This window comes from Oncorhynchus nerka, linkage group LG9b (genome assembly GCF_034236695.1).
Source record: "Oncorhynchus nerka isolate Pitt River linkage group LG9b, Oner_Uvic_2.0, whole genome shotgun sequence".
In the NCBI taxonomy this organism is placed as follows: Eukaryota; Metazoa; Chordata; class Actinopteri; order Salmoniformes; family Salmonidae; genus Oncorhynchus; species Oncorhynchus nerka.
The window spans coordinates 26,438,916-26,464,059 of NC_088424.1; the positions used below are offsets into that span (position 1 = coordinate 26,438,916).

At 45.3% G+C, this 25,144-nt stretch overlaps 1 protein-coding gene across 1 annotated transcript in view; it reads right to left on the minus strand.

Moving 5' to 3' along the window:
• LOC115114514 (solute carrier family 22 member 23-like) overlaps positions 1 to 25,144 on the minus strand; it is an 83,124-nt gene that overhangs the window by 27,137 nt on the left and 30,843 nt on the right. Inside the window, exons 4-5 of the mRNA XM_065013462.1 lie at positions 6,049 to 6,217; positions 4,681 to 4,808 (exon numbers count right to left, since the gene is read on the minus strand). Of these exons, the coding sequence (XP_064869534.1) occupies positions 4,681 to 4,808; positions 6,049 to 6,217 (297 nt within the window). The remainder of the gene's footprint in view (positions 1 to 4,680; positions 4,809 to 6,048; positions 6,218 to 25,144) is intronic.

Sequence of the window (25,144 nt, forward strand, 5' to 3'; positions counted from 1 at the left end):
CGCCTCCTCGAGTTTCATTTTTGTGAAGAAGAAGGATGGAGGTCTGCACCCGTGTATTGACTATAGAGGTCTAAATCAGATCATGGTAAGGTATAGTTACCCGCTACCTCTCATCGCCACAGCGATTGAGTCAATGCACGGGGCGCGCTTATTCACCAAACTAGATCTCAGGAGCGCTTACAACCTGGTGCGTATCCGGGAGGGAAACGAGTGGAAGATGGCAAATCCGTACCACCTCAGGGCATAATGAGTACCTCATCATGCCGTACGGGTTGATGAATGCTCCATTAGTCTTACAAGCCTTTGTAGACGAGATTTCCAGGGACCTGCACGGGCAGGGTGTAGAGGTGTATATTGATGACATTCTGATATACTCCGCCTCACACGCCGAGCATGTGTTCCTGGTGCGCAGGGTGCTTGGACGATTGTTGGAACATGACCTGTAAGTCAAGGCTGAGAGGTGCCTGTTTTCCAGCAGTCCGTCTCCTTTCTAGGGTACCGCATTTCCAACTCAGGGGTGGAGATGAAGAGTGACCGCATTGTAGCTGTGCGTATTTGGCCGACTCCCACCACGGTAAAGGAGGTGCAGCGGTTTCTTGGGTTTGCCAATTACTATCGGAGGTTTATCCGGGGTTTTGGTCAGGTAGCGGCCCCCATTACGTCACTGCTGAAGGGGGGCCCGGTGAGTTTGCAGTGGTCGGCTGAGGCAGACAGGGCTTTTGGTCACCTGAGGGCTCTGTTTACGTCGGCTCCCGTGCTGGCCCATCCGGATCCCTCTTTGGTGTTCATAGTGGAGGTGGATGCGACCGAGGCTGGGATAGGAGCTGTGCTCTCTCAGTGCTCGGGTACGCCACCGAAGCTCCGCCCCTGTGCCTTCTTCTCGAAGAAGCTCAGCCGTTGACTGTCGTAAAGGCTCTGAGGGCGCGGAGACATTGGCTTGAGGGGTTAAACACCCTTTTCTCATCTGGACTGACCACCGCAATCTGGAGTACATCCGAGGAGACTGAACCCTCGCCAGGAAAGGTGGGCCATGTTTTTCACCCATTTTGTGTTCACCCTTTCCTACAGACCAGGCTCCCAGAAAGTGAAGGCAGACGCATTGTCCCGGCTGTATGACACAGAGGATCGGCCCATGGATCCCACTCCCATACTCCCAGCCTCCTGCCTGGTGGCGCCGGTAGTGTGGGAGCTGGACGCAGACATTGAGCAGGCGTTACATGCAGAGCCCACTCCCGTCCAGTGTCCTGCTGGGTGTCTGTACGTCCCGTCTGCTGTCAGTGACCGGTTGATCTATTGGGCCCACACGTCACCCTCCTCTGGTCATCCTGGGATAGGTCAGACAGTGCGCTGTTTGAGCGGGAGGTACTGGTGGCCTACCTTAGCTAAGGATGTGATGGTTTATGTTTCCTCCTGCTTGGTGTGCGCCCAGTGTAAGGTTCCTAGGCACCTGCCCAGAGGGAAGCTACACCCCTTACCCATTCCACAGCGGCCTTGGTCGCACCTCTCGGTGGGTTTTCTTACCGATCTCCCCCCTCACAGGGTAACACCGCAATCCCGGTCGTTGTGGATCGGTTCTCTAAGTTCTGTCGTCTCCTCCCTCTGCCCAGTCTCCCTACGGCCCTACAGACTGTGGAGGCCTTGTTTACGCACGTCTTCCGGCACTACTGGGTGCCTGAGGATATAGTGTCTGATCGAGGTCCCCAGTTCACGTCTAGGGTCTGGAAGGCGTTCATGGAACGTCTGGGGGTCTCGATCAGCCTTACTTCAGGGTTTCACCCCAAGAGTAATGGGCAGGTGGAGAGAGTAAACCAGGATGTGGGCAGGTTTCTGCGGTCTTATTGCCAGGACTAGCCAGGGGAGTGGGCAGAGTTCGTGCCCTGGGCCGAGATGGCACAGAACTCGCTTCGCCACTCCTCCACTAACCTCTTTCCCTTCCAGTGCGTACTGCGGTACCAGCCGGTTCTGGCGCCTTGGCATCAGAGTGAGACCGAGGCTCCTGCGGTGGATGACTGGTTCAGGCACGCGGAGGAGACACAGGAAGCTGCTCGTGTTCACCTTCAGCGGGCCGTGCTGCGCCAAAAAAAGAACGCAGACCGTCACCGCAGTGAGGCCCCGGTGTTCGCACTGGCTCTTGACCTGAAACCTGCCCCTCCGCCTGCCCTGCCGGAAGCTGGGTCCGCAGTTTGTGGGGCCATTTAAAGTCCTGAGGAGACTGAACGAGATTTGCTATAGGTTACAGCTTCACCCCGATTACCGTATTAACCCCTTGTTCCATGTGTCTCTCCTCAGGCCGGTGATGGCTGGCCCGCTCCAGGAGTCTGGTGCGGGAGGTTCCTCCGCCCCCTCTGGACATCGAGGGGGCCCCGGTATACACCGTTCGCACCATACTGGATTCGATGCGTCGGGCGAGGGGCCTTCAGTATCTCGTGGAGTGGTAGGGATACGGTCCGAAATTATAGAACTATTATCAAATTTAATCAAGACTTTTCCCAATTTGAGCTCTTTAGCAGTTTTGGTAATGAGGATGCCAAGTGCGGTAAAGGGGATGTTTGAGAATAAGAACCTCATTCTGAAGGCATATAAGCAAATACATTAACTTGACATGTGCTCATCTAAGGACTTATCCTCTAGATGATGCATCACAGATTTTTTTTTTTAGCTTTTACAGGAACTTGAAAAAGTGTCACGGTAATGAGATGTCCACAGACACTGTATGTACGTAATATATATTATAGTTTACTGTATACCATTCTTATGATTTATGGACAAACCTTTTTCTCTCATTTTTTTATGACCCGATAATTGTATCTGGACACATTTTGGTAATGAGGATTTACAGTGAAAATGTAGAAAATTCAAGCGGAAATGTAAAATGTATTTAAAATAAGACACGTTCCCAAAAACTAGACATCTTAGTCCTCAGAATGATGCATCATGCTTTTGTAACTCAATTTGCTACAGACATTTTAAAACTGATTTCATGAGAAGCATCCAGTCATCTCTTGTCCAAACTGCAGGAATCTGGCCTGGCTATACTTATCCATTATCCAGACACTAAGGTAGAGATCAAAGGGATTGACCTGGTCCCATCTGTTGTCTATGAGCGATGCCTCTCCCTTTCTCCTTCTGCCCCGCTCCCTCTAAAGGCCCTAATAAACCATGTTGGGGAAACGACTCTGAAAATATAGTTTACCGAGCTACCAATACTTCACACTGGAAGAAAGCTACCCTTAAGAAAAATATAGTTTACCGAGCTACCAATACTTCACACTGGAAGAAAGCTACCCTTAAGAAAAATATAGTTTACCGAGCTACCAATACTTCACACTGGAAGAAAGCTACCCTTAAGAAAAATATATTTTACCGAGCTACCAATACTTCACAGTGGAAGAAAGCTACCCTTAAGAAAAATATAGTTTACCGAGCTACCAATACTTCACACTGGAAGAAAGCTACCCTTAAGAAAAATATAGTTTACCGAGCTACCAATACTTCACACTGGAAGAAAGCTACCCTTAAGAAAAATATAGTTTACCGAGCTACCAATACTTCACACTGGAAGAAAGCTACCCTTAAGAAAAATATAGTTTACCGAGCTACCAATACTTCACAGTGGAAGTTTTACTTAACTAAAGTTACTTAGAAAAAGTAGTTCACAACATCCAAACTACTTTGTGACAAATTATCCTATCTAAATCTGAAATGTCATAGAATACACATTGCAAGAACAGATCACTCTGGAGTCAGATGTTAACGGAATGTATATTTATCCTATTAAACACAATGTTTGAAGTGAGAATTAGGCAGAACTGATAATTTTTTTGCCAAAATGTAGTATGTAGTTACACTAGCTACACTGCTACATGGCAAAAAAAGTAAGTGACTACTGAAAACACTACTGGATTAGAATTTGTGCCACCAAGCTACTGCAAAATGTAGTTACATTACTAGTTGAACTACTTCTAGTTCACTACTCCCCAACACAGGTAATAAAATGAATTAGGGTCTGGAGGGTCGGGTCCATGATGTCACGGTGTAGGTTTACTACCCTGCCGAAGATATACCTCCACCCCCAGGAGAGAGGGCTGTTACTATGGTAACCAGGCAGAGAGGAAGGAAGGGGATCTCCCTCGTCAGTCAAGATAATCCATATAGACTGTTGACTGAACAACAGGGACCTACACTCTACTGAGCCTGACCAGACCTTTCTGTCTCAGAGAGAATCTAACATTGGCATTATTATACTGTATGCTTATGGCTGCGTTTACACAGGCTGGCCAATTGTGATATTTTTTCCACTAATTTGTCTTTGACCAATTACATCAGATGTTTTCACACAATATCTTTTTCAGAGCTGATCTGATTGGTTAAATGACCAATTAGTGAAAAAATTGATCTGAATTGGGCTGCCTGTGTAAACACAGCCAGAGTTTTGTTCAAAGTATTCAAAGTTAATAGATAGTGAAAATAATGAAAAGGAACTAGAGACTATCCTAACTGTCCTTGCTAGAGATATTGTCTAAGAAGAACGTTTCACTTCAGGGATCAACAAACATTTCACTTCCAAATAACAACATTAAACCCATAGCAGAGGAAAGAAATGAATCCAAACCAAAGACAAAACACTTGGGCTAATTAGATAGTGTTAATTACAGTAATAATTACAATAGTGATCTCTACCTGTAAGGATGTGGTCAGTGTCCAGCTCGGGGTTGACCTGGTTCTTCTTGATGATGTGTCCCATGATCCACTTGGAGCGGCCGTACTGTCGAGTGGCCAGCAGCCACCGCAGAGACTCGGGAAAGATCCTGCATGGAGACAAGACAGAACACTCTCTCCTCAATAAAATATGAACCGCTGAATCAAAATGAAATTAGTAGCTATTTTTTTCACTGGGATTTAACGAGAGGCTGATAGGAATCTCAATACATCATTCTCCTCCTCAGGCTCTGTGGGAATCCCTGAGTCTGAAAAGTGTGTGTGGCCATGTGCATATGTGTGTGTATGTGTATATCCATGATTGCTTTCTAGCGGATCGAAACTCGGATTGAATCTGCCTTTAAAATGCTTTCATAACTTGTGGATATCAAGTCCTTTGTTAACGTGTGCAATTTGAAAGGAATGAAAATGACAAGAGCTGTGATTCTCAAGGATGAAGTAAAACCCATAGGTTTCTTCCGCTTGATCTGTTGGCAGCTTTCCCAGCAGTCAGGTATACAGGGTAAATGATAGTTCATTCATTATTATTTATTACCCAGGCTTTAAAAAGACCAGCTGTATTAACATGTACAGTAGAGGTCCTTTGAAGGCTCTTAAGCTATAAAGATGATAGGAGATTAGGTATACCTAAATAAGAGGGAAACACAGCTGGGAAAACCCTAGAAGCTTCCCTCTGATTCTATACATATCTGATTAACCTCCAGTGTCTGGGGAACTACACAGATAATACTTCACTTCCGTGTGCTCCCATGTCCCGCTGGCCCCATACTAATTTCATACATACAGTGTTTTACTTGCTATATTGTATTTACTTCGCCACCATGGCCTTTTTTTGCCTTTACCTCCCTTATCTCACCTCATTTGCTCACATTATATATAGACTTATTTTTCTACTGTATTATTGACTGTATGTTTGTTTTACTCCATGTGTAACTCCATGTGTCGTTGTATGTGTCGAACTGCTTTGCTTTATCTTGGCCAGGTCGCAGTTGTAAATGAGAACTTGTTCTCAACTAGCCTACCTGGTTAAATAAAGGTGAAACAAAGAAGAAGACAATACATAATATGAGCATTGGATAAATAGAACCTACATGAACATAAAGCAGAAACCAATCATGAACTGTAGTGTAAGATAATTGGGAGTAGCACCTAATCAAGTGAATTAAATCAGTATTTTCTATCTAAATGGGATCACCTGTATGCATATAATAAATAGCTAAATATATCAACACTGAGCTGCTAAATTGTAGCAGGTGTTGAAGTATAGCCTGGTCCTAGAACAGTTTTGCACTTTGCCAGAGATGGGAAAGCTGTTGTCCTCATCCTCACCAGATATAAGCCAGCATGAGGAGAAGCGGGCAGATGATGACAGCCTGCAGAACCTGCCAGTCTCGACAGACGTATGCCATCCCTGGCATCAGGAGCTGCCCGCCCAGCACCACGAAGCTGGCAACCATGGTCATGGAGAAACGCCAGGCTGGTAGGCACAGCTCAATCCCTGGTAGAGAGAGAGGAGAGAGAGGTTAGCTTACATGGACCTACAATACAAATAGACACACATACTCTGACCACAGACACAGTTCCATCTATGATAGAGAGGGTGCCGAGGGAACACAAGGTCAACAATGACACTCCCACACATACACGACTTGACAGAGAGTGTGGACAGAAGGGAGAGGGGTCGACACTACAGTTCCACTACATAGCTCCATCCCTGGGAAGGAGACGAGTTATCCTGATACCGATGCCACTCCAGTATTGTGAACATTATTGTCCATATATATATATTTTCTAAAACTTTATTTAACTAGACAAGTCAGTTAAGAACAAATTCTTATTTTCAAGGACGGCCTAGGAACAGTGGGTTAACTGCCTGTTCAGGGGCAGAATTACCTTGTCTAGAACTGATTCTAAATGTATGACTGATGCTACTGCATAAACCTGCATTCTCATGCAGAGAATATGGGACTATTAGTCTTTTTTAGCTGAAGAGCACTGACTCTTCCATGGCTAGGACACAACACAGTCCCTGTCCTGATCCGACTGAACCAAATCTATTGCAGTGAAGTAATGAGGGTCTCCTTCTACAAATTTCTTCCCAGTCACTTTCAGAAAGTCTTTGATTCATTTATACAGACATTAGCATGCATGCCACCACCACGCTAGCCGGCAGAAACACACAAATCAGCCCTTTAGCAAGCTAGACACTGCGGCAGCATAGCATAAAATAGGCTATATCAATCTTATGAAGCTGGTGAGTGGTACTGTACTGCAACAACTGTTCCCTTTACTTCCCTTGTCTTTATCAGTCTTATGTCTTCCACTCATCACTTTATATCTCCTCATATTTTTATTTTTACTTGTGTTTATTTTTCTCAGCTCCAACTGGGTCTTTCGAGGTGACAGGCCCGGCATAATACACTGTCAGCAGGCTGCAACTCCACCCCCGAGGAAAAGGCAGGAATTTCAATTAGCATCTTCCCCCCTCCTAGCTAGTATGAATAATGCTCTGTGTTCACGGGACAGTAACGCAGCTGGAACGACAGAGCTAAGACTGAAGAGGAGGAGTAGAGGGGAAGAGGAGAGGGGAGATGTGTGGGAGAGTAGAGAGGAGAGGGGAGAGGGTTAGGAGGGGAGAGATAAGAGGGGGTCAAGGTGGGATGGGAGAGAGGGGAGAGAGGAGAGGGAGTGTTGGGTTTGGAGTAACCTCATCCTGATTCTCTGTGGGAGTTTTGTGAGTAATGTCATGGGTCACTGGGAATAGCATGGGTTGGTGTTATGTGGTTTTGTGAGTGTGTGAATCGAACATATGAATGTACTTACAAAACCTTCTACAGAAGTACTATGAGCTCCTTACTCCAGCTGACCCTAATCCTCCACATCCCTCCTGATCAGCAGTCCCACACTGCCCTGCACCGGCCCCAACCTCCAACCATCAGCCCAGGTCCTGCCCTGCCTGCTGACACAAATCCCAGCGCTCAGGTGATGTCACACACAAAGCACTCACAGAAGGCCACAATGGCACAGGGGTGATACTGAGGTGACCCACGGGTGACCAAAAAGGAGTGACCAAACAGGAGTGACCAAATGCACTAAAACAGGACTTTGTTAACACACATGCCACATGATGACAACTGACAAGACTTATCTAAAGCCATGGTGGGGGACAGCATTGGTACCAAGGAGTAGCCTAACCATCAAAAGCCATAATCTGCCAAAAGCCTCTGGTTTGCAGCCTCTGTTCATCAAGTAGTCCAACACAGTGTGGATTCTGGAACATGCAACTTCAAGAACATAATGTCCAGTGAGTCAAAGAGGTTCCATTGTTCTGAGAACATTACAGTATCTGACCACTAGGGGCCCACAGTGATGTTGTTTCCCTGTGACCAGTGGGTAACACACCACACTGACCTTTCCCCGGCAGTCACATGATCTCCTCATGGCCCCATGCCATGTCGTCACCCCCTGCCTCCCCCCTGCTCCCGGCCACTGGGTTTGTGTGTTCCCAGCCAGTAAACAGCTCCAGGGCCCGCTCCTTCTAAATACAATGAAGATGTGGTGGTAGACATATTACACTGTACAGCTAGAATGATCATTCTTAAAAAGATTGTAGATAATAAGACTCAGAATACTGCTTCCTGTTTTTTTCTTAAAGAGATTGTACAAATGGAATAATGTGTGTGCAACCATGTGCTCAATATCCAGAAAGGTTGAGACTGAAGAGTGACTGTGTGGACGTGTTTATCTATGCCTCTGGGGACCAGAAGTCAACAAAGAAGGGTTAGGGTTAAGGTTAGGGTTAGGTTTTGGGGTTAGAGTTAGCGTAAGGGTTAAAGTTAGGGATTAGGGAAAATAGGATTTTGTGTCCCCACAAGGTTAGTTGAGTAAGACTGTGTGTATGTGTGTGTGTGTTTGTGTGTGCGCACGCCTGAGTGCATGTGTGTGTGTAGTAGGCCTATCTCATTCTTTGTGGACTTTAAGTGAGGCCACACTCATTGATCAATACCTTATCTTAAACTGTAAGGATCAATAGGCTATAGGTCCAAGGCCTCTGAGGAATAGAGGGATGTTAAGGTAACAACTTCACAGTAATACTATGTTGATCCCTACTTCCAAAATGGCAATATTTGCAACTTAGAACTTTGCTTGCTGAACGTGGATGAATGTGTGTGAGTGTGTGTGAGTGTGCACGCACATGTAAGTTTTCTTGTGTCTCTGTAGTAAAAACAGACATTACTATCAACACAAAAAGGATGTACTGTATCTGCGGTTTAATCATTACTACAAACAGTTGCAAAACGAGTTTTGCTACTTTTGCAACAAAAATGTGCATTTCTATTGGAAGACTCAGGTAGGTAGGTCCCTCTGGTAGGTAGGTCCCTCTGGTAGGTAGGTCCCTCTGGTAGGTAGGTCCCTCTGGTAGGTAGGTCCCTCTGGTAGGTAGGTCCCTCTCGTAGGTAGGTCCCTCTCGTAGGTAGGTCCCTCTGGTAGGTAGGTCCCTCTGTTTGCTGAACCTATCCAATAGAAACGCTAGTTTTCGTCGCAAAATTGTTTGTATTAGTGATTACACCCCAGCTCTACTAGTCTCAGATGAGACCTCAGACAGACATAAAATACATCCAGTCAGTGTAACACGAACAAAAATAATTACAAAATAGCACCAACAAAACCACAGTCATCAACCTGGTCCAAACAGTTGACGGATTAGGTCTACCGTTGACTCCCTACACCATGAGAAGGAAAAAGAGGCACAATGCAGTCTGATGCTATGCGGTCCTGCTCTGTTGCTTTGGACAGTGGGTAAATGACACTTATCCAAAGGGTGTTATAATATCATGGTGTGAAAGCGTGAGTTATTTGAATAACACAGTGTCTGCAAAATTGGCCTACTACAGTATCAAGCTATGGAAAAAAGGTCCCCATCCATCCACCGCACTGGGACTTCTGATAGGGAGGGATATAGACTCCCAGGAGAGGATGGGGGCTAGGGGTGAGAGATAGGGATGGAGGGATATAGACCCCCAGGAGAGGATGGGGGCTAGGGGTGAGAGATAGGGATGGAGGGATAAAGACCCCCAGGAGAGGATGGGGGCTAGGGGTGAGAGATAGGGATGGAGGGATATAGACCCCCAAGAAAGGATGGGGGCTAGGGGTGAGAGATAGGGATGGAGGGATATAGACCCCCAGGAGAGGATGGGGGCTAGGGGTGAGAGATAGGGATGGAGGGATATAGACCCCCAGGAGAGGATGGGGGCTAGGGGTGAGAGATAGGGATGGAGGGATATAGACCCCCAGGAGAGGATGGGGGCTAGGGGTGAGAGATAGGGATGGAGGGATATAGACCCCCAGGAGAGGATGGGGGCTAGGGGTGAGAGATAGGGATGGAGGGATATAGACCCCCAAGAAAGGATGGGGGCTAGGGGTGAGAGATAGGGATGGAGGGATATAGGGGAGGAAGGAAAGGAAGTTTGCCTAGCAGCCGAGGAATGTACACTCTGCACAAAAGTGAACTTTACCCTGCTCAGAGGAAGCACTGAGTGTGCATCTTATCTCATGTATCTAGACACAGAAAGTGAGGGAGTGGGGGAGGACAGGATTCTGTGAATCACCCACCCAGTCATAGATTCCCTCCTCTCCTCTCATTGGAGAAACTCCTCCATTTCTTCCGCCTAGACATCATTCTCTGTCTCTCTGAGAAATAGGGCTGATCTCAGCAGCCATTTGTCTGTAGTGCTTCTACATCTGCATTGCTTGCTGTTTGGGGTTTTAGGCTGAGTTTCTGTATAGCACTTTGTGATATCGGCTGATGTAAAAGGGGCTTTATAAATAAATGTGATTTGATTTGACTAGGTGATCTGTGTTCAGTTAAGCCGGGGTCCAACATGCCTTCATTATAAGTCTCTAACTGATCCTAGGTCCTGAGGGTGACTGAGCACAGTGCAGCAGGCTGTCGCTGGTGTCCTCAGGAAGCCATATCCGTACTGGATGAGGGGAAATGAAAAGCTCTTCTCTATAGCAGAGAGATGGACAGTGTCTGCTAATGTGAACAGGCCTGAGTGATACATCCACCCAGATAAAGACCCATTGACAATCAATTAAAACGTAGATAGGTAGACAGAGAGAAAGATAAACTGATATTGAAGCTACAAGGATCCAAGACTGGTGAAGCATGGACTCAGTTCAGTCCTACGTATTGCAGCAGGAAGGGAAACAGAACTGGGCCAAATCCTGTCTGAATGAACCAGCTTTACTCCCCCACCACCAGAGGGGAAACAGACCAGGATAGAGCAGGGGAAACAGGGGGTACGCTGCCCACTGGCTCACATGGAAGAGAGGCTACGGATATGACCTATTACAGCTATGTAGTCTTTAGAGTTGATTAGTGTTTTCCTGTTTTTCAGTTCATACAGTATCTCTGCCGTTTCTATGTGCAATGCTAAATGTAAAGCAACGTCTCTGTGCTAAATGTATATCCATGTGTCTGTGCTAAATGTATATCCATGTGTCTGTGCTAAATGTATATCCATGTGTCTGTGCTAAATGTATAGCAATGTCTCTGTGCTAAATGTATATCCATGTGCCTGTGCTAAATGTATATCCATGTCTCTGTGCTAAATGTATATCCATGTCTCTGTGCTAAATGTATATCCATGTCTCTGTGCTAAATGTATATCCATGTCTCTGTGCTAAATGTATATCCATGTCTCTGTGCTAAATGTATATCCATGTGCCTGTGCTAAATGTATATCCATGTCTCTAAATGTATATCAATGTCTAAAATGTATATCCATGTCTCTGTGCTAAATGTATATCCATGTCTCTGTGCTAAATGTATATCAATGTATCTGTGCTAAATGTATATCAATGTCTCTGTGCTAAATGTATATCAATGTCTCTGTGCTAAATGTATATCAATGTCTCTGTGCTAAATGTATAGCAATGTCTCTGTGCTAAATGTATATCAACGTCTCTGTGCTAAATGTATATCAACGTCTCTGTGCTAAATGTATATCAACGTCTCTGTGCTAAATGCATAGCATTGTCTCTGTGCTAAATGCATAGCATTGTCTCTGTGCTAAATGCATAGCATTGTCTCTGTGCTAAATGTATATCCATGTGTCTGTGCTAAATGTATAGCAATGTCTCTGTGCTAAATGTATATCCATGTGCCTGTGCTAAATGTATAGCAATGTCTCTGTGCTAAATGTATATCAATATCTCTGTGCTAAATGTATAGCAATGTCTCTGTGCTAAATGTATAGCAATGTCTCTGTGCTAAATGTATAGCAATGTCTCTGTGCTAAATGTATAGCAACGTCTCTGTGCTAAATGTATAGCAATGTCTCTGTGCTAAATGTATAGCAACGTCTCTGTGCTAAATGTATAGCAACGTCTCTGTGCTAAATGTATAGCAACGTCTCTGTGCTAAATGTATAGCAATGTCGATGATGTACATGTGATGGGGAAAAATGGATTCAGTTACATATCGCAATATTATCTTTGGTCGATATTATATTAATATTTGACTCTAAGTATCGACTTTATTTCTCTGACATATCAAAACATATGTTTTCATGCTCTCTCTTTTCCCTGCAGCAGACATATAGTGAGCAATATGTTTGGATCATCAAAACGCAATAAAATCACAGTATTAAAACGCAATAGATACAGAATCGTGAGAATCGCAATATACAGTGCATTCTGAAAGTATTCAAACCCCTTGACTATTTCAACATTTTGTTATTTTACAACCTTACTGTAAAATTGATTAAATAGTTGTTGTTTTTCTCATCAATCTACACACAATACCCCATAATGACAACGCAAAAACAGGTTTTCAGAAATGTTTTCAAATGTATTATTAAGTAAAAAATCAAAATATGACATTTACATAAGTATTCAGACCCTTTACTCAGCACTTTGTTTAAGCACCTTTGGCAGCGATTACAGTCTTAAATCTTATTGGGTGTGACGCTATAAGCCTGGCACACTAGTATTTAGGGAGTTTCTCTCACTCTTCTCTGCAGATCCTCTCAAGCTGTCAGGTTGGATGGGGAGCTTTGCTGCTCAGCTATTATCAGGTCTCTCCAGAGATGTTCCTTCGGGTTCAAGTCCGGGCTCCGGCTGTATAATTTCTGGGTGATTTAAATATTGACTGGCTTTCATCAAGCTCCCCACTCAAGAAAAAGCTACAAACTGTAACCAGTGCCTGCAACCTGGTTCAGGATATCAGTCAACCTACCAGGGGGGTTACAAACAGCACAGGAATGAAATCATCAACATGAATTGATCACATCTTTACTAACGCTACAAAGCTGTGCTTGAAAGCAGTATCCAGATCCATCAAATGTACTGTAGTGATCACAATATAGTAGCCATAGCTAGGAAAACCACAGTTACAAAGGCTGGGCCTAATATAGTGTATAAGAGGTCATACGATACGTTCTGTAGTGATTCCTATGTTGTTGATGTAAAGAATATTTGTTGTTCCGTGGTCTGTAATGAGGAGCACACAGACATTGCACTTGACACTTTTATGAAATTGTATGGTTGAGAGGGATGAGACAAAAGGAATGGCAAATAAGTCTGGCTGCACAACCGATTGGCAAATGTACTGCAAATTAAGAAATCATGTGCATAAACTGAATAAAAAGAAGAAGAAACTACACTATGAAACAAAGATAAATGACATAAAGAATGACAGTAAAAAGGCAAACTCAACTCGATCATTACAAAACCGACTGATATTGCCAACTACTTTAATTATTTTTTCATTGGCAAGATTAGCAAACTTAGGCATGACATGCCAGCAACAAACGCTGACACTACACATCCAAGCATATCTGACCAAATGATGAAAGATTAAATAAAATCTATTTCGCAACAAAGCATCCTTCACTCATGTCGCCAAACATACTCTCGTAAAACTGAGTATCCTACCGATCCTCGACTTCGGCGATGTCATTTACAAAATAGCCTCCAACACTCTACTCAGCAAACTGGATGATGTCTATCACAGTGCCAACTGTTTTATCACCAAAGCACAATATAATACCCACCACTGCAACCTGTATGCTCTCATTGGCTGGCCCTCACTATATATCAGTCGCCAAACCCACTGGCTCCAGGTAAGCTCACTGGTCACCATAGCAACACCCACCCATAGCACGCGCTCCAGCAGGTACATTGCACCGGTCATCCCTAAAGCCAACACTTCCTTTGGTCCGTATTGTTGGGGTGGTAGTAGTGATATGCTGTGTCACCGCCTTTCCTTCCAGTTCTCTGCTGCCAGTGACTGGAACGAATTGCAAAAATCTCTGAAGATGGAGTCTTATATCTCCCTCACTAACTTTAAGCATCAGCTGTCTGAGCAGCTTACCGATCACTGTACCTGTACACAGCCCATCTGTAAATAGCACACCCTCATCAGCCAGAGTGTCTATGTCTGCGGATGACTCAACACTATACATGTCAGCTACTACAGCAACTGAAATGACTGCAACACTTAACAAAGAGATGCAGTTAGTTTCAGAACAGGTGGCAAGGAATAAATTAATCCCAAATGTTTCAAAAACTAAAAGCATTGTATTTGGGACAAATCATTCACTAAACCTCAACTAAGACTTGTAATAAATCATGTGGAAATTGAGCAAGTTGAGGTGACTAAACTGCTTGGCGTAATTGGCTTGGAGATGCAATTGGCTCAGAACAGGGCAGCACGTCTGGCCCTCGGATGTACACATTGAGCAAACATGAATAATATGCATGTCAATCTCTCCTGGCTCAAAGTAGAGGAGAGATTGACTTCAGCACTACTTGTATTTGTGAGAGGTATTGACATGTTGAAAGTCTGTTTAAAGGACTAGCACACAGCTCAAACACCCATGCATACCCCACAAGACATGCCACCAGAGTTCTCTTCAAGTCCATGGAACTTTATTCCACATCAGGTAAATTATGCATTATGGAACAGGGGGGACTGTGAAGCAACACAAACATAGGCATAGACACATGCATACACACACATGATAACATACACACTATACACACACGTACACATGGATTTTGTGCTGTAGATCTGTGGTAGTGGAGTATGGGCCCGAGGGCACACACTGTGTTATGTGAATTCTGTCATGAATGTATTGTAATGTTTTTAGATTGTATAACTGACCTAATTTTGCCGGACCCCAGGAAGAGTAGCTACTGCCTTGGCAGGAATTAATAGGGATCCATGATAATAAATACAAATACAAACCTTGGCCCCAGTCTGAGGTCCTGAGAGCTCTAGAGCAGGTTTTCATCAAGGATCTCTCTGTACTTTGCTCTGTTCATCTTTCCCTCGATCCTGACTAGTCTCCCAGTCCCTGTATATTGTCAAAACTCCACGAATGCTGGTGCTAATAAGGCTGGTCTTATTGTAATTCAAACTTTACAAAAATTGTCTGTTCACAAAAACACAAGCATTCAGGGAAAATGGAAGGAATCGTGGTAGCCTCACAGGCCAGGCATCTCAACTCTCATATCAGCACTGCTGTGAAGAGACTCGAATTGGGAGGAAACCTGTGAAAAACAGTGGAGCAAGGGAGAGACTGTATATTAAAGATATGTGATTGTAGTAACATCACCTTGCCTTGCAATCTGTGATTTCACACATCAATGGCATTCTTCCCTTCCTCCTTTTCCCAAAGTGTGGCAGTGAGTAAGTCATCACAGTCCCGGTGGACTGATTTACTTTGTCAGTTGGTCACACACACGTCGGTCTAAAGAGAGAGACCGTAATCCAGGTAAAACTCTGCGGTGTTCACTGTCAACAAAGTGACATTTCCCCATGTAAACCACCATGTAAGCTTCCGCGTCTGGTTTCATTCTACCTAGACACAGGACGCAGTGCTGTACCATAGAGTTGATTTGACGTTGACAAACTCTTTGTGCGCCTCATGTTCTCCTCTAGTCACACACAGTGACTCAAAACGCTCTGGAGTGTGTATGACAGTGATTCCCCTACCATTACATAAGTAGGGTTGGCCCTTACATCTAGCTTCCACCTGTTATTCCCGGCCTGAAAGTATTTCATATGGTATGTTTGGGCCCTGGATAGGCTTGCAAAATGACTTTAACTTTACCACAATTCCCAGGTTTTCCAGAAATCCTGTTTGGAGGATTACGGATTTGTTACTTATTCCCTTCTGTGTCTGGGAATCTTCCAACCGGGATTTCTGAACAAGCTGGGAATTTTGTGAAGGTTACCAGAATTTTGCAACCCTAACCCTGGATGCTGCTTGGGGGGCCCTACTGTACCACACCGCCAATGGGAATACTGATATGTAGGGGAAACACTGAGGATATGGTTAGTAAAAGGACAGAACCAGCCCCCCACCTCCCCTCCCTCTCCTACCCTTAACTATATCCCCAGAATCAGCCTTTTGATGAGTTGTATTGCGTGCGGTAAGGGGAGAGGTTTGTGTAAATGTCTGTTTGTTCCGCTAAGCTGGCTTGTCGGGTTCAGGCATACTACAGGGGCAGACAGGGCTGATGTGAGGCGACACCTAATACTACTCCTGATGCTACTGCCATCCAGACAGACTGGGACATGAGAGAGACTGCAAGAGAGGGTACAGAGGGAGGGATAGTGTTGGGACAGGGAAATAGGGGAGACAGGACTGGTGAGGGATAGTGAGAGAGGAGAGAGACTGGGGGAGAGATATGGGGAGAGAGAGACTGGGGGCAGAGAGAGTGAGAGAGACGGGGGGATGGGGAGAGAGAGATACAGGGAGAGAGGGAGATGGGGGAGAGAGAGGAGTACAGTGAGAGAGGGGTATGGGGAGAGAGAGAGAGGGACGGGGACAGAGAGATGGAGAGAGATAGACGGGTAGAGGGGGACAGGGGGGATAGAGGGAGAGAGCGTGACAGAGAGCGAGATAGGGAGAGAAAAAGACTAGGAAAGTAAGAGACGGGCGGAGAGACATGGGGAGAGAGAGACACATGGGGAGAGAGAGAGAGACAAAGGGAGAGAGAGACACAAGGGAGAGAGCGAGAGACATGGGGAGCGAGAGAGACAAAGGGAGAGAGAGAGAAAGGGAGAGAGAAACATGGGGAGAGAGAGAGAGACATGGGGAGAGAGAGAGACATGGGGAGCGAGAGAGAGACATGGGGAGCGAGAGAGACAAAGGGAGAGAGAGACAAAGGGAGAGAGAAACATGGGGAGAGAGAGACAAAGGGAGAGAGAAACATGGGGAGAGAGAGACAAAGGGAGAGAGAAACATGGGGAGAGAGAGAGACACATGGGGAGAGAGAGAGAGATGGGGAGAGAGAGAGAGACATGGGGAGAGAGAGAGACATGGGGAGAGAGAGAGACATGGGGAGAGAGAGAGAGACATGGGGAGAGAGAGAGAGACATGGGGAGAGAGAGAGAGACATGGGGAGAGAGAGAGAGACATGGGAGAGAGAGAGAGACATGGGGAGAGAGAGAGACATGGGGAGAGAGAGAGAGAGAGACATGGGGAGAGAGAGAGAGACATGGGGAGAGAGAGAGAGACATGGGGAGAGAGAGAGAGACATGGGGAGAGAGAGAGAGACATGGGGAGAGAGAGAGACAAAGGAAGAGAGAGAGACACATGGGGAGAGAGAGAGAGACATGGGGAGAGAGAGAGACACATGGGGAGAGAGAGAGACACATGGGGAGAGAGAGAGAGACATGGGGAGAGAGAGAGACATGGGGAGAGAGAGAGAGACATGGGGAGAGAGAGACATGGGGAGAGAGAGAGAGACATGGGGAGAGAGAGAGAGACATGGGGAGAGAGAGAGACACATGGGGAGAGAGAGAGACATGGGGAGAGAGAGAGAGACAAAGGGAGAGAGAGAGACACATGGGGAGAGAGAGAGACACATGGGGAGAGAGAGAGACATGGGGAGAGAGAGAGACACATGGGGAGAGAGAGAGAGACATGGGGAGAGAGAGAGAGACATGGGGAGAGAGAGAGACACATGGGGAGAGAGAGAGACACATGGGGAGAGAGAGAGAGACACATGGGGAGAGAGAGAGAGACATGAGAGAGAGAGAGATGGGGAGAGAGAGAGAGAGAGACATGGGGAGAGAGAGACATGGGGAGAGAGAGACATGGGGAGAGAGAGAGACATGGGGAGAGAGAGAGAGACATGGGGAGAGAGAGAGACACATGGGGAGAGAGAGAGAGACATGGGGAGAGAGAGAGAGACAAAGGGAGAGAGAGAGACAAAGGGAGAGAGCGAGAGACATGGGGAGCGAGAGAGACAAAGGGAGAGAGAAACATGGGGAGAGAGAGAGAGACATGGGGAGCGAGAGAGAGACATGGGGAGAGAGAGAGAGACATGGGGAGAGAGAGAGACACATGGGGAGAGAGAGAGAGACATGGGGAGAGAGAGAGACATGGGGAGAGAGAGAGACACATGGGGAGAGAGAGAGACACATGGGGAGAGAGAGAGAGACATGGGGAGAGAGAGAGAGACATGGGGAGAGAGAGAGAGACATGGGAGAGAGAGAGGGGAGACATGGGGAGAGAGGGGAGAGAGAGAGACATGGGGAGAGAGAGAGAGACATGGGAGAGAGAGAGACACATGGGGAGAGAGAGAGAGACATGGGGAGAGAGAGAGAGAGACATGGGGAGAGAGAGAGAGACATGGGGAGAGAGAGAGAGACATGGGGAGAGAGAGAGAGGGGACAAAGGAGAAGAGAGAGGGGAGACATGGGGAGAGAGAGAGACATGGGGAGAGAGAGAGAGACATGGGGAGAGAGAGAGACATGGGGAGAGAGATGGGGAGAGAGAGAGAGACATGGGGAGAGAGAGAGAGACATGGGGAGAGAGAGAGAGACATGGGGAGAGAGAGAGAGACATGGGGAGAGAGAGAGAGACAAAGGAAGAGAGAGAGACACATGGGGAGAGAGAGAGACAAAGGAAGAGAGAGAGACATGGGGAGAGAGAGAGAGACATGGGGAGAGAGAGAGACATGGGGAGAGAGAGACACATGGGGAGAGAGAGAGACATGGGGAGAGAGAGACACATGGGGAGAGAGAGAGAGACACATGGGGAGAGAGAGAGAGACATGGGGAGAGAGAGAGACACATGGGGAGAGAGAGAGACACATGGGGAGAGAGAGAGACAAAGGAAGAGAGAGAGACACATGGGGAGAGAGAGAGAGACATGGGGAGAGAGAGAGACACATGGGGAGAGAGAGAGACAAAGGAAGAGAGAGAGACACATGGGGAGAGAGAGAGAGACATGGGGAGAGAGAGAGACACATGGGGAGAGAGAGAGAGAGACAAAGGAAGAGAGAGAGACACATGGGGAGAGAGAGAGAGACATGGGGAGAGAGAGAGACACATGGGGAGAGAGAGAGACACATGGGGAGAGAGAGAGACACATGGGGAGAGAGAGAGACACATGGGGAGAGAGAGAGACACATGGGGAGAGAGAGAGACATGGGGAGAGAGAGACACATGGGATGAGAGAGAGACATGGGTAGAGAGAGAGACACATGGGGAGAGAGAGAGACATGGGTAGAGAGAGAGACAAAGGAAGAGAGAGAGACACATGGGGAGAGAGAGAGACACATGGGGAGAGAGAGAGAGACATGGGGAGAGAGAGAGAGACATGGGGAGAGAGAGAGAGACATGGGGAGAGAGAGAGACATGGGTAGAGAGATCGGGGAGAGAAAGACATGGGAGAGAGAGAGACGGGGAAAGAGAGTGAGAGGGAAAGAGAAACCGAGGGGACAGATGGGAGAGAGGGATTACAGAGGGACTATTATATAAGCATCACAGCTCACAATCTGTCTATGTAATGACTCATTAGTATGCTAATGATTTAATGTTATCAATCTGTGTTAAGGTTTGCTGTGCATTTACCTGCAATGCCCATGATGTGCTCTCCACTCTACAGCAGTAGGCCATCCACATCCAACCTATCCATCCATCCTATCTATCTATTTACATAGAAGATAAGCAAAGCATACGCCTAAAGGGTCATCTGATACACCATTCTTTTCTTTTTTTTACCTCAGGGTTCTGTCACTGCAGTATGTTAGTGTTTTTAGTGCTGTAGCATCAGGAATTGGTCCAGTGCTTTTAGCCAGGGTCACGTTAACGTTAACGTCTGTAGCTTAGCGTGTAAATGCAGAGCCGTGTTTTTCATCAGCTTGTTTCCAGGGAGTATTTTGCTCCCCACACGGCTGGGTCTGACTCATGCTAGGTGTATGTGTGTGTGTGAGAGAGAGAGGTCATTGTGGTCTGTGATCAGTGTTTGCCAGGGTTATAGTGCTCTGGGGTAGGGTAGGCCTAGCTAGCTAGATTTAGTTCTCTCTGCATATGTTATTGTAATGTTTTGCCCCACTTATAGAGACCATTACTTCTCTTCTAGCCCGTGATACGATTGAATTCAACTACTGAACTATATACATATACATTACGTTCCATCTGACGGTCTTAATTGGATCATTTTAGCTAGATCATCAGATCATTTTAGTAGCCTACAATTTATTCCTTTAACTTAATGAATCGTAAATGTTGACAACCATGCTCTGATTCATTAGTCTAATGACAGAAGTATACAGTGTATTGGAGAGATCTCAGTATATTGTATATCTACAACCTGGACAACACAGTCATAGAAGACAAGCAAACACAGAAATCCTATCACATCAACCCTGTCAGTGGGCCTCTGCTTGTTGCTTCATTTACTGTGTTGGGAGCTCTTGTGATCCTACAATGTTGAACAGTGTCTCAATAGAAGCTACTTGATGTCACTCTGGTTGCAGTGTTCCCAAGTCTTGCCCCTGCCTGCCTTATGTGTGTGTGCGTGTGTGTTTGTGTGTGTGTGTATGTGTGTGTGTGTGTGTGTGTGTATTGCCTTGCCACAGGGCCTTTGTTGAGGGATGAGCTAGTCGAGCTGATGATGTCATCCGACCGTTAATTAGGAGTGCCCCAGCCCTGTGTACTAGGACTCGCAAGTCTGTGTGGGTTTATCCAGATTTAACAACATGTTTTTTGTCAGTCACATGCTTACCACTAATCTAGTCTAGGTGGTTTTACCAGGTTTCTTTATCTGTTTAAGGGATAAAGTAGCAGGGTTGTATCTTGGTCACTGTGAATCACTGACAGTAAATGAGACATACTACCTGTATGTGATCAGTTGATTCATTCCAGTCAGACTAATGTGTTTCAGTCTTGACGCATCTCAACACTCACACGGCTGCATTGATTATTCTGTGTGGTTACACCTTAGTCTGCATTCACTTCAACTTACATAATGTACATAGGCCTACTACTACACTGCATGACCATAAGTATGTGGACACCTGCTTGTCGAACAACTCACTCCAAAATCATGGGCATTAATATGGAGTTGGTCCCCCCTTTGCTGCTATAATGACCTCCACTCTTCTGGGAAGACTTTCCACTAGATGTTGGAACATTTCTGTGGGGACTTGCTTCTATACGGCCACAGAATGGTCTAGAATGTCATTGAAAGCTGTAGCGTTAAGATTTCTCTTCACTGGAACTAAGGGGCCTAGCCTGAACCATAAAAACAGCCCCAGACCATTATTCCTCCTCCACCAAACTTTACGGTTAGCACTATGAGGCAGGTAGCGTTCTCCTGGCATTCGCCAAACCCAGATTCGTTCGTTGGACTGCCAAATGGTGAAGCGTGATTCATCACTCCACAGAACATGTTTCCACTGCTCCAGAGTCTCTGAGCTCTTCAGTAAGGCCATTCTACTGCCAATGTTTGTATATGGAGATTGCATGGCTGTGTGCTCAATTTTGAAATAGCCAAATCCACTAATTTGAAGGGCTATTCACATACTTTTGTATATATAATGTAACTAGTCTAGGTCGAGGTCATTTCGAGGTCATTTCATGTTTTCATGTGAAACATGAGCTCTTGTCAAACCGGCAGAAATTCAGCCAATTTGACGTAGCATTGTTATAAAGCCCTCACTACAGTGGGAGTTAATAGGAATAAAACATCTATCATACATGTCCGATTTCAATACTGACCAATGTCATTACGCGCGAGGTATGGCTGGGCGTTATGACGATATATATGGTGTGAAGATAGAAAAACGTCTATCATTTCATATTGTGCTTTATCATTTATTTCGTTGCGTCACACGTGCCGTGTGAATGGAAATTTGCAACAAAAACAAACATGGAAGAGAGACACAGAGCACGGAGACACGAAGCTTGTACCTAAAAGAGGGGCAACTTCTTTCGCATGGACGTGGTTTGGGTATGAAAATTCTGACACGAACCAGGAGACCGTTCACTGCAAAATATGCCACAAGCCGGTCCTGACAACAGGCTCAAACACCACTAACCTCTTTTACCACCTACGCAAGAATCATGTGAAACAGTACAGAGAGAGTCTACGGATGAGACCCACAAAAAGTACAGTCTAGTGCTCAAAACAGACCCCCGACACAAACGTTGCAAGAGGCTTTTTCCTGCGGCACACCGTATGGAAAAGAATCACGAAGATGGAAGGAGATAACAGCTGCCGTTACAACTTACATCTGAAAAGACATGGCCCCAATTTACATGGTCGTGAAACGGGGGTTTCATGAGTTGGTCCTAACACTCAACCCAAGGTACCAAATGCAAATTGATATGTGACACGTATTAATGCCAAAATAACATGCAAAACAGACAAGGACACCCCCCCCCAATTTAAAAAAAAATATTAGGCCTATATTTATTTTGTTTGCAACTATAGTTAAAGTTTTTTCTATTTACCTTTTTAGATTTTACACATTCATATTTTATATTTTGTTACATGCTTAATTGAACATTTGCACAGGTTCTAAATAAAATAAATAATCGAATATGAGTAAGTACCTTTTTATTTGTTGAGTATAATTCAAAATGTAATAAGAAATAGGCCTTTACATGTGGTCATTTTATATAAACTATTTATAAATTGAATTTACAGAAAATGTGCTATATCGTGATATGTATCGTTATCGGGATATGAAATGACCTATATCGGGATATGAGATTTTGGCCATATCGCCCTGCCCTTAACGGGAGGTTGTCTTCTCTCGAATTAACCATTGATCATATTTTTGCGATATTCCTACATCGAGAGGGTCCACCACATTTCTTCGAATTTTCTGCCTTTTCAGTCCATGGTGCCGTTGCATGGTGCCGTTGCAAATGGCAGACTCCACTCTGCAAGGCACATCGATCTGCAGGTTGAGTGTGGTGAGGTTGTAGACTCTTAAATTGATAGTGCAGTTTGTTTAGGCGATTTTACAGCTGACTAGCTACTTCACATGCTGATATTGAGTTTGTTATTATTGTGTGTAGCTACATTTGCTTGCAGGTAGCCAGCCAGCCAGCCTGCCAGCCAGCCAGCCTGCCAGCCTGTAGAGTGCATTGTGGATTTTGAAGTCGACTTGAGCTGCAACAGATTTCTATAAGGATTTTCACATATTGCTACTGCAGTGAAAGAATGACAAAAGGTGATACTCACAACTGGTGACTTGCTGATTAGATTAGAATCTGGGTGTGTTTTCCTGTCTTTTGTTTTTACTGGCAAAGTGCAAAGAAATGTTCATTCAGGTTGGATGTGTGTTTCTCCTTGAATTTGGTTAAAAGGACAGTGAATTTGTTCATACTTTGAGAAATTGCTTCCAAGCTCCTGTGTGTATCAGACAGGCACAGTTTTTTCTCTTGGAGATCATTCTGATCTGAAGACGCGTGTACATAACCACTTTAAGTAATAGCCTATTGGTGACAGTCATTTACTCTGAGTAGTCTGTAATGTATCAACTATTTCATGTACACTAATTGTTTGAGTGTTAATTATTGTGTGACTAAAAATGATATTAGTTGAATTGACTAAATGCATTCCTCATTTTACAGAATAGTTATTTGACTATACGTTCATCATTTAGTAGGTCTATTTCTAGTTATATACATCTCTGCTTGCCTCAATAAATGATTGCAAGAAGATTGGTCGCCAGAATTGGCTATTTGTATCTCTTAATGATTGTCATACTACCTTGACTATATTCATTTCGAGGCATACAGGGCCTGTTGCATTTAATCACATAATATTGGAGTTTGGAACCACCAAGACTCTTCCTACATTTGGCCCCCCTGAGCAATCAGGGAAGAATGGCCTTGGTCAGGGAGATGGTCACTTTGACAGAGCTCCGGAGTTCCTCTGTGGAGATGGGAGAACCTTCTAGAAGGACAACCATCTCTGCAGCACTCCACCAATCACGCTTTTATAGAGTGGCCAGACGGAAGCCACTCATCAGTAAAAGGCACATGACAGCCCGCTTGGAGTTTGCCAAAAGGCACCTAAAGACTCTCAGACCATGAGAAACAAGATTCTCTGGTCTGATGAAACCAAGATGGAAATCTTTGGTCTGAATGTCAAGCGTGACGTCTGGAGGAAACCCGGTGAAGCATGGTGGTGGCCATCCCTATGGTGAAGCATGGTGGTGGCAGCATCATACTGTGGGGATGTTTTTCAACAGCTGCAGGGACTGGGAGACTAGTCAGGATCGAGGGAAAGATGAACAGAGCAAAGTACAGAGAGATCCTTGATGAAATCCTGCTCTAGAGCTCTCAGGACCTCAGATTGGGGCCAAGGTTTGTATTTGTAGGTAAGTTATACAATCTAAAAACATTACAATACATTCATGACAGAATTCACAACACACAGTGTGTGCCCTCGGGCCCATACTCCACTACCACAGATCTACAGCACAAAATCCATGTGTACGTGTGTGTATAGTGAGTATGTTATCATGTGTGTGTATGCATGTGTCTGTGCCTATGTTTGTGTTGCTTCACAGTCCCCCCTGTTCCATAATGCATAATTTACCTGATGTGGAATAAAGTTCCATGTAGTCATGGCTCTGTGGTACTGTGCGCCTCCCATAGTCTGTTCTGGACTTGAAGAGAACTCTGGTGGCATGTCTTGTGGGGTATGCATGGGTGTCTGAGCTGTGTGCTAGTAGTTTAAACAGACTTTCAACGTGTCAATACCTCTCACAAATACAAGTAGTGCTGAAGTCAATCTCTCCTCTACTTTGAGCCAGGAGAGATTGACATGCATATTATTCATGTTTGCTCACTGTGTACATCCAAGGGCCAGACGTGCTGCCCTGTTCTGAGACAATTGCATCTCCAAGCCAATTACGCCAAGCAGTTTAGTCACCTCAACTTGCTCAATTTCCACATGATTTATTACAAGTCTTAGTTGAGGTTTAGTGAATGATTTGTCCCAAATACAATGCTTTTAGTTTTTGAAACATTTGGGATGAATTTATTCCTTGCCACCCGTTCTGAAACTAACTGCAGCTCTTTGTTAAGTGTTGCAGTCATTTCAGTTGCTGTAGTAGCTGACATGTATAGTGTTGAGTCATCCGCATACAT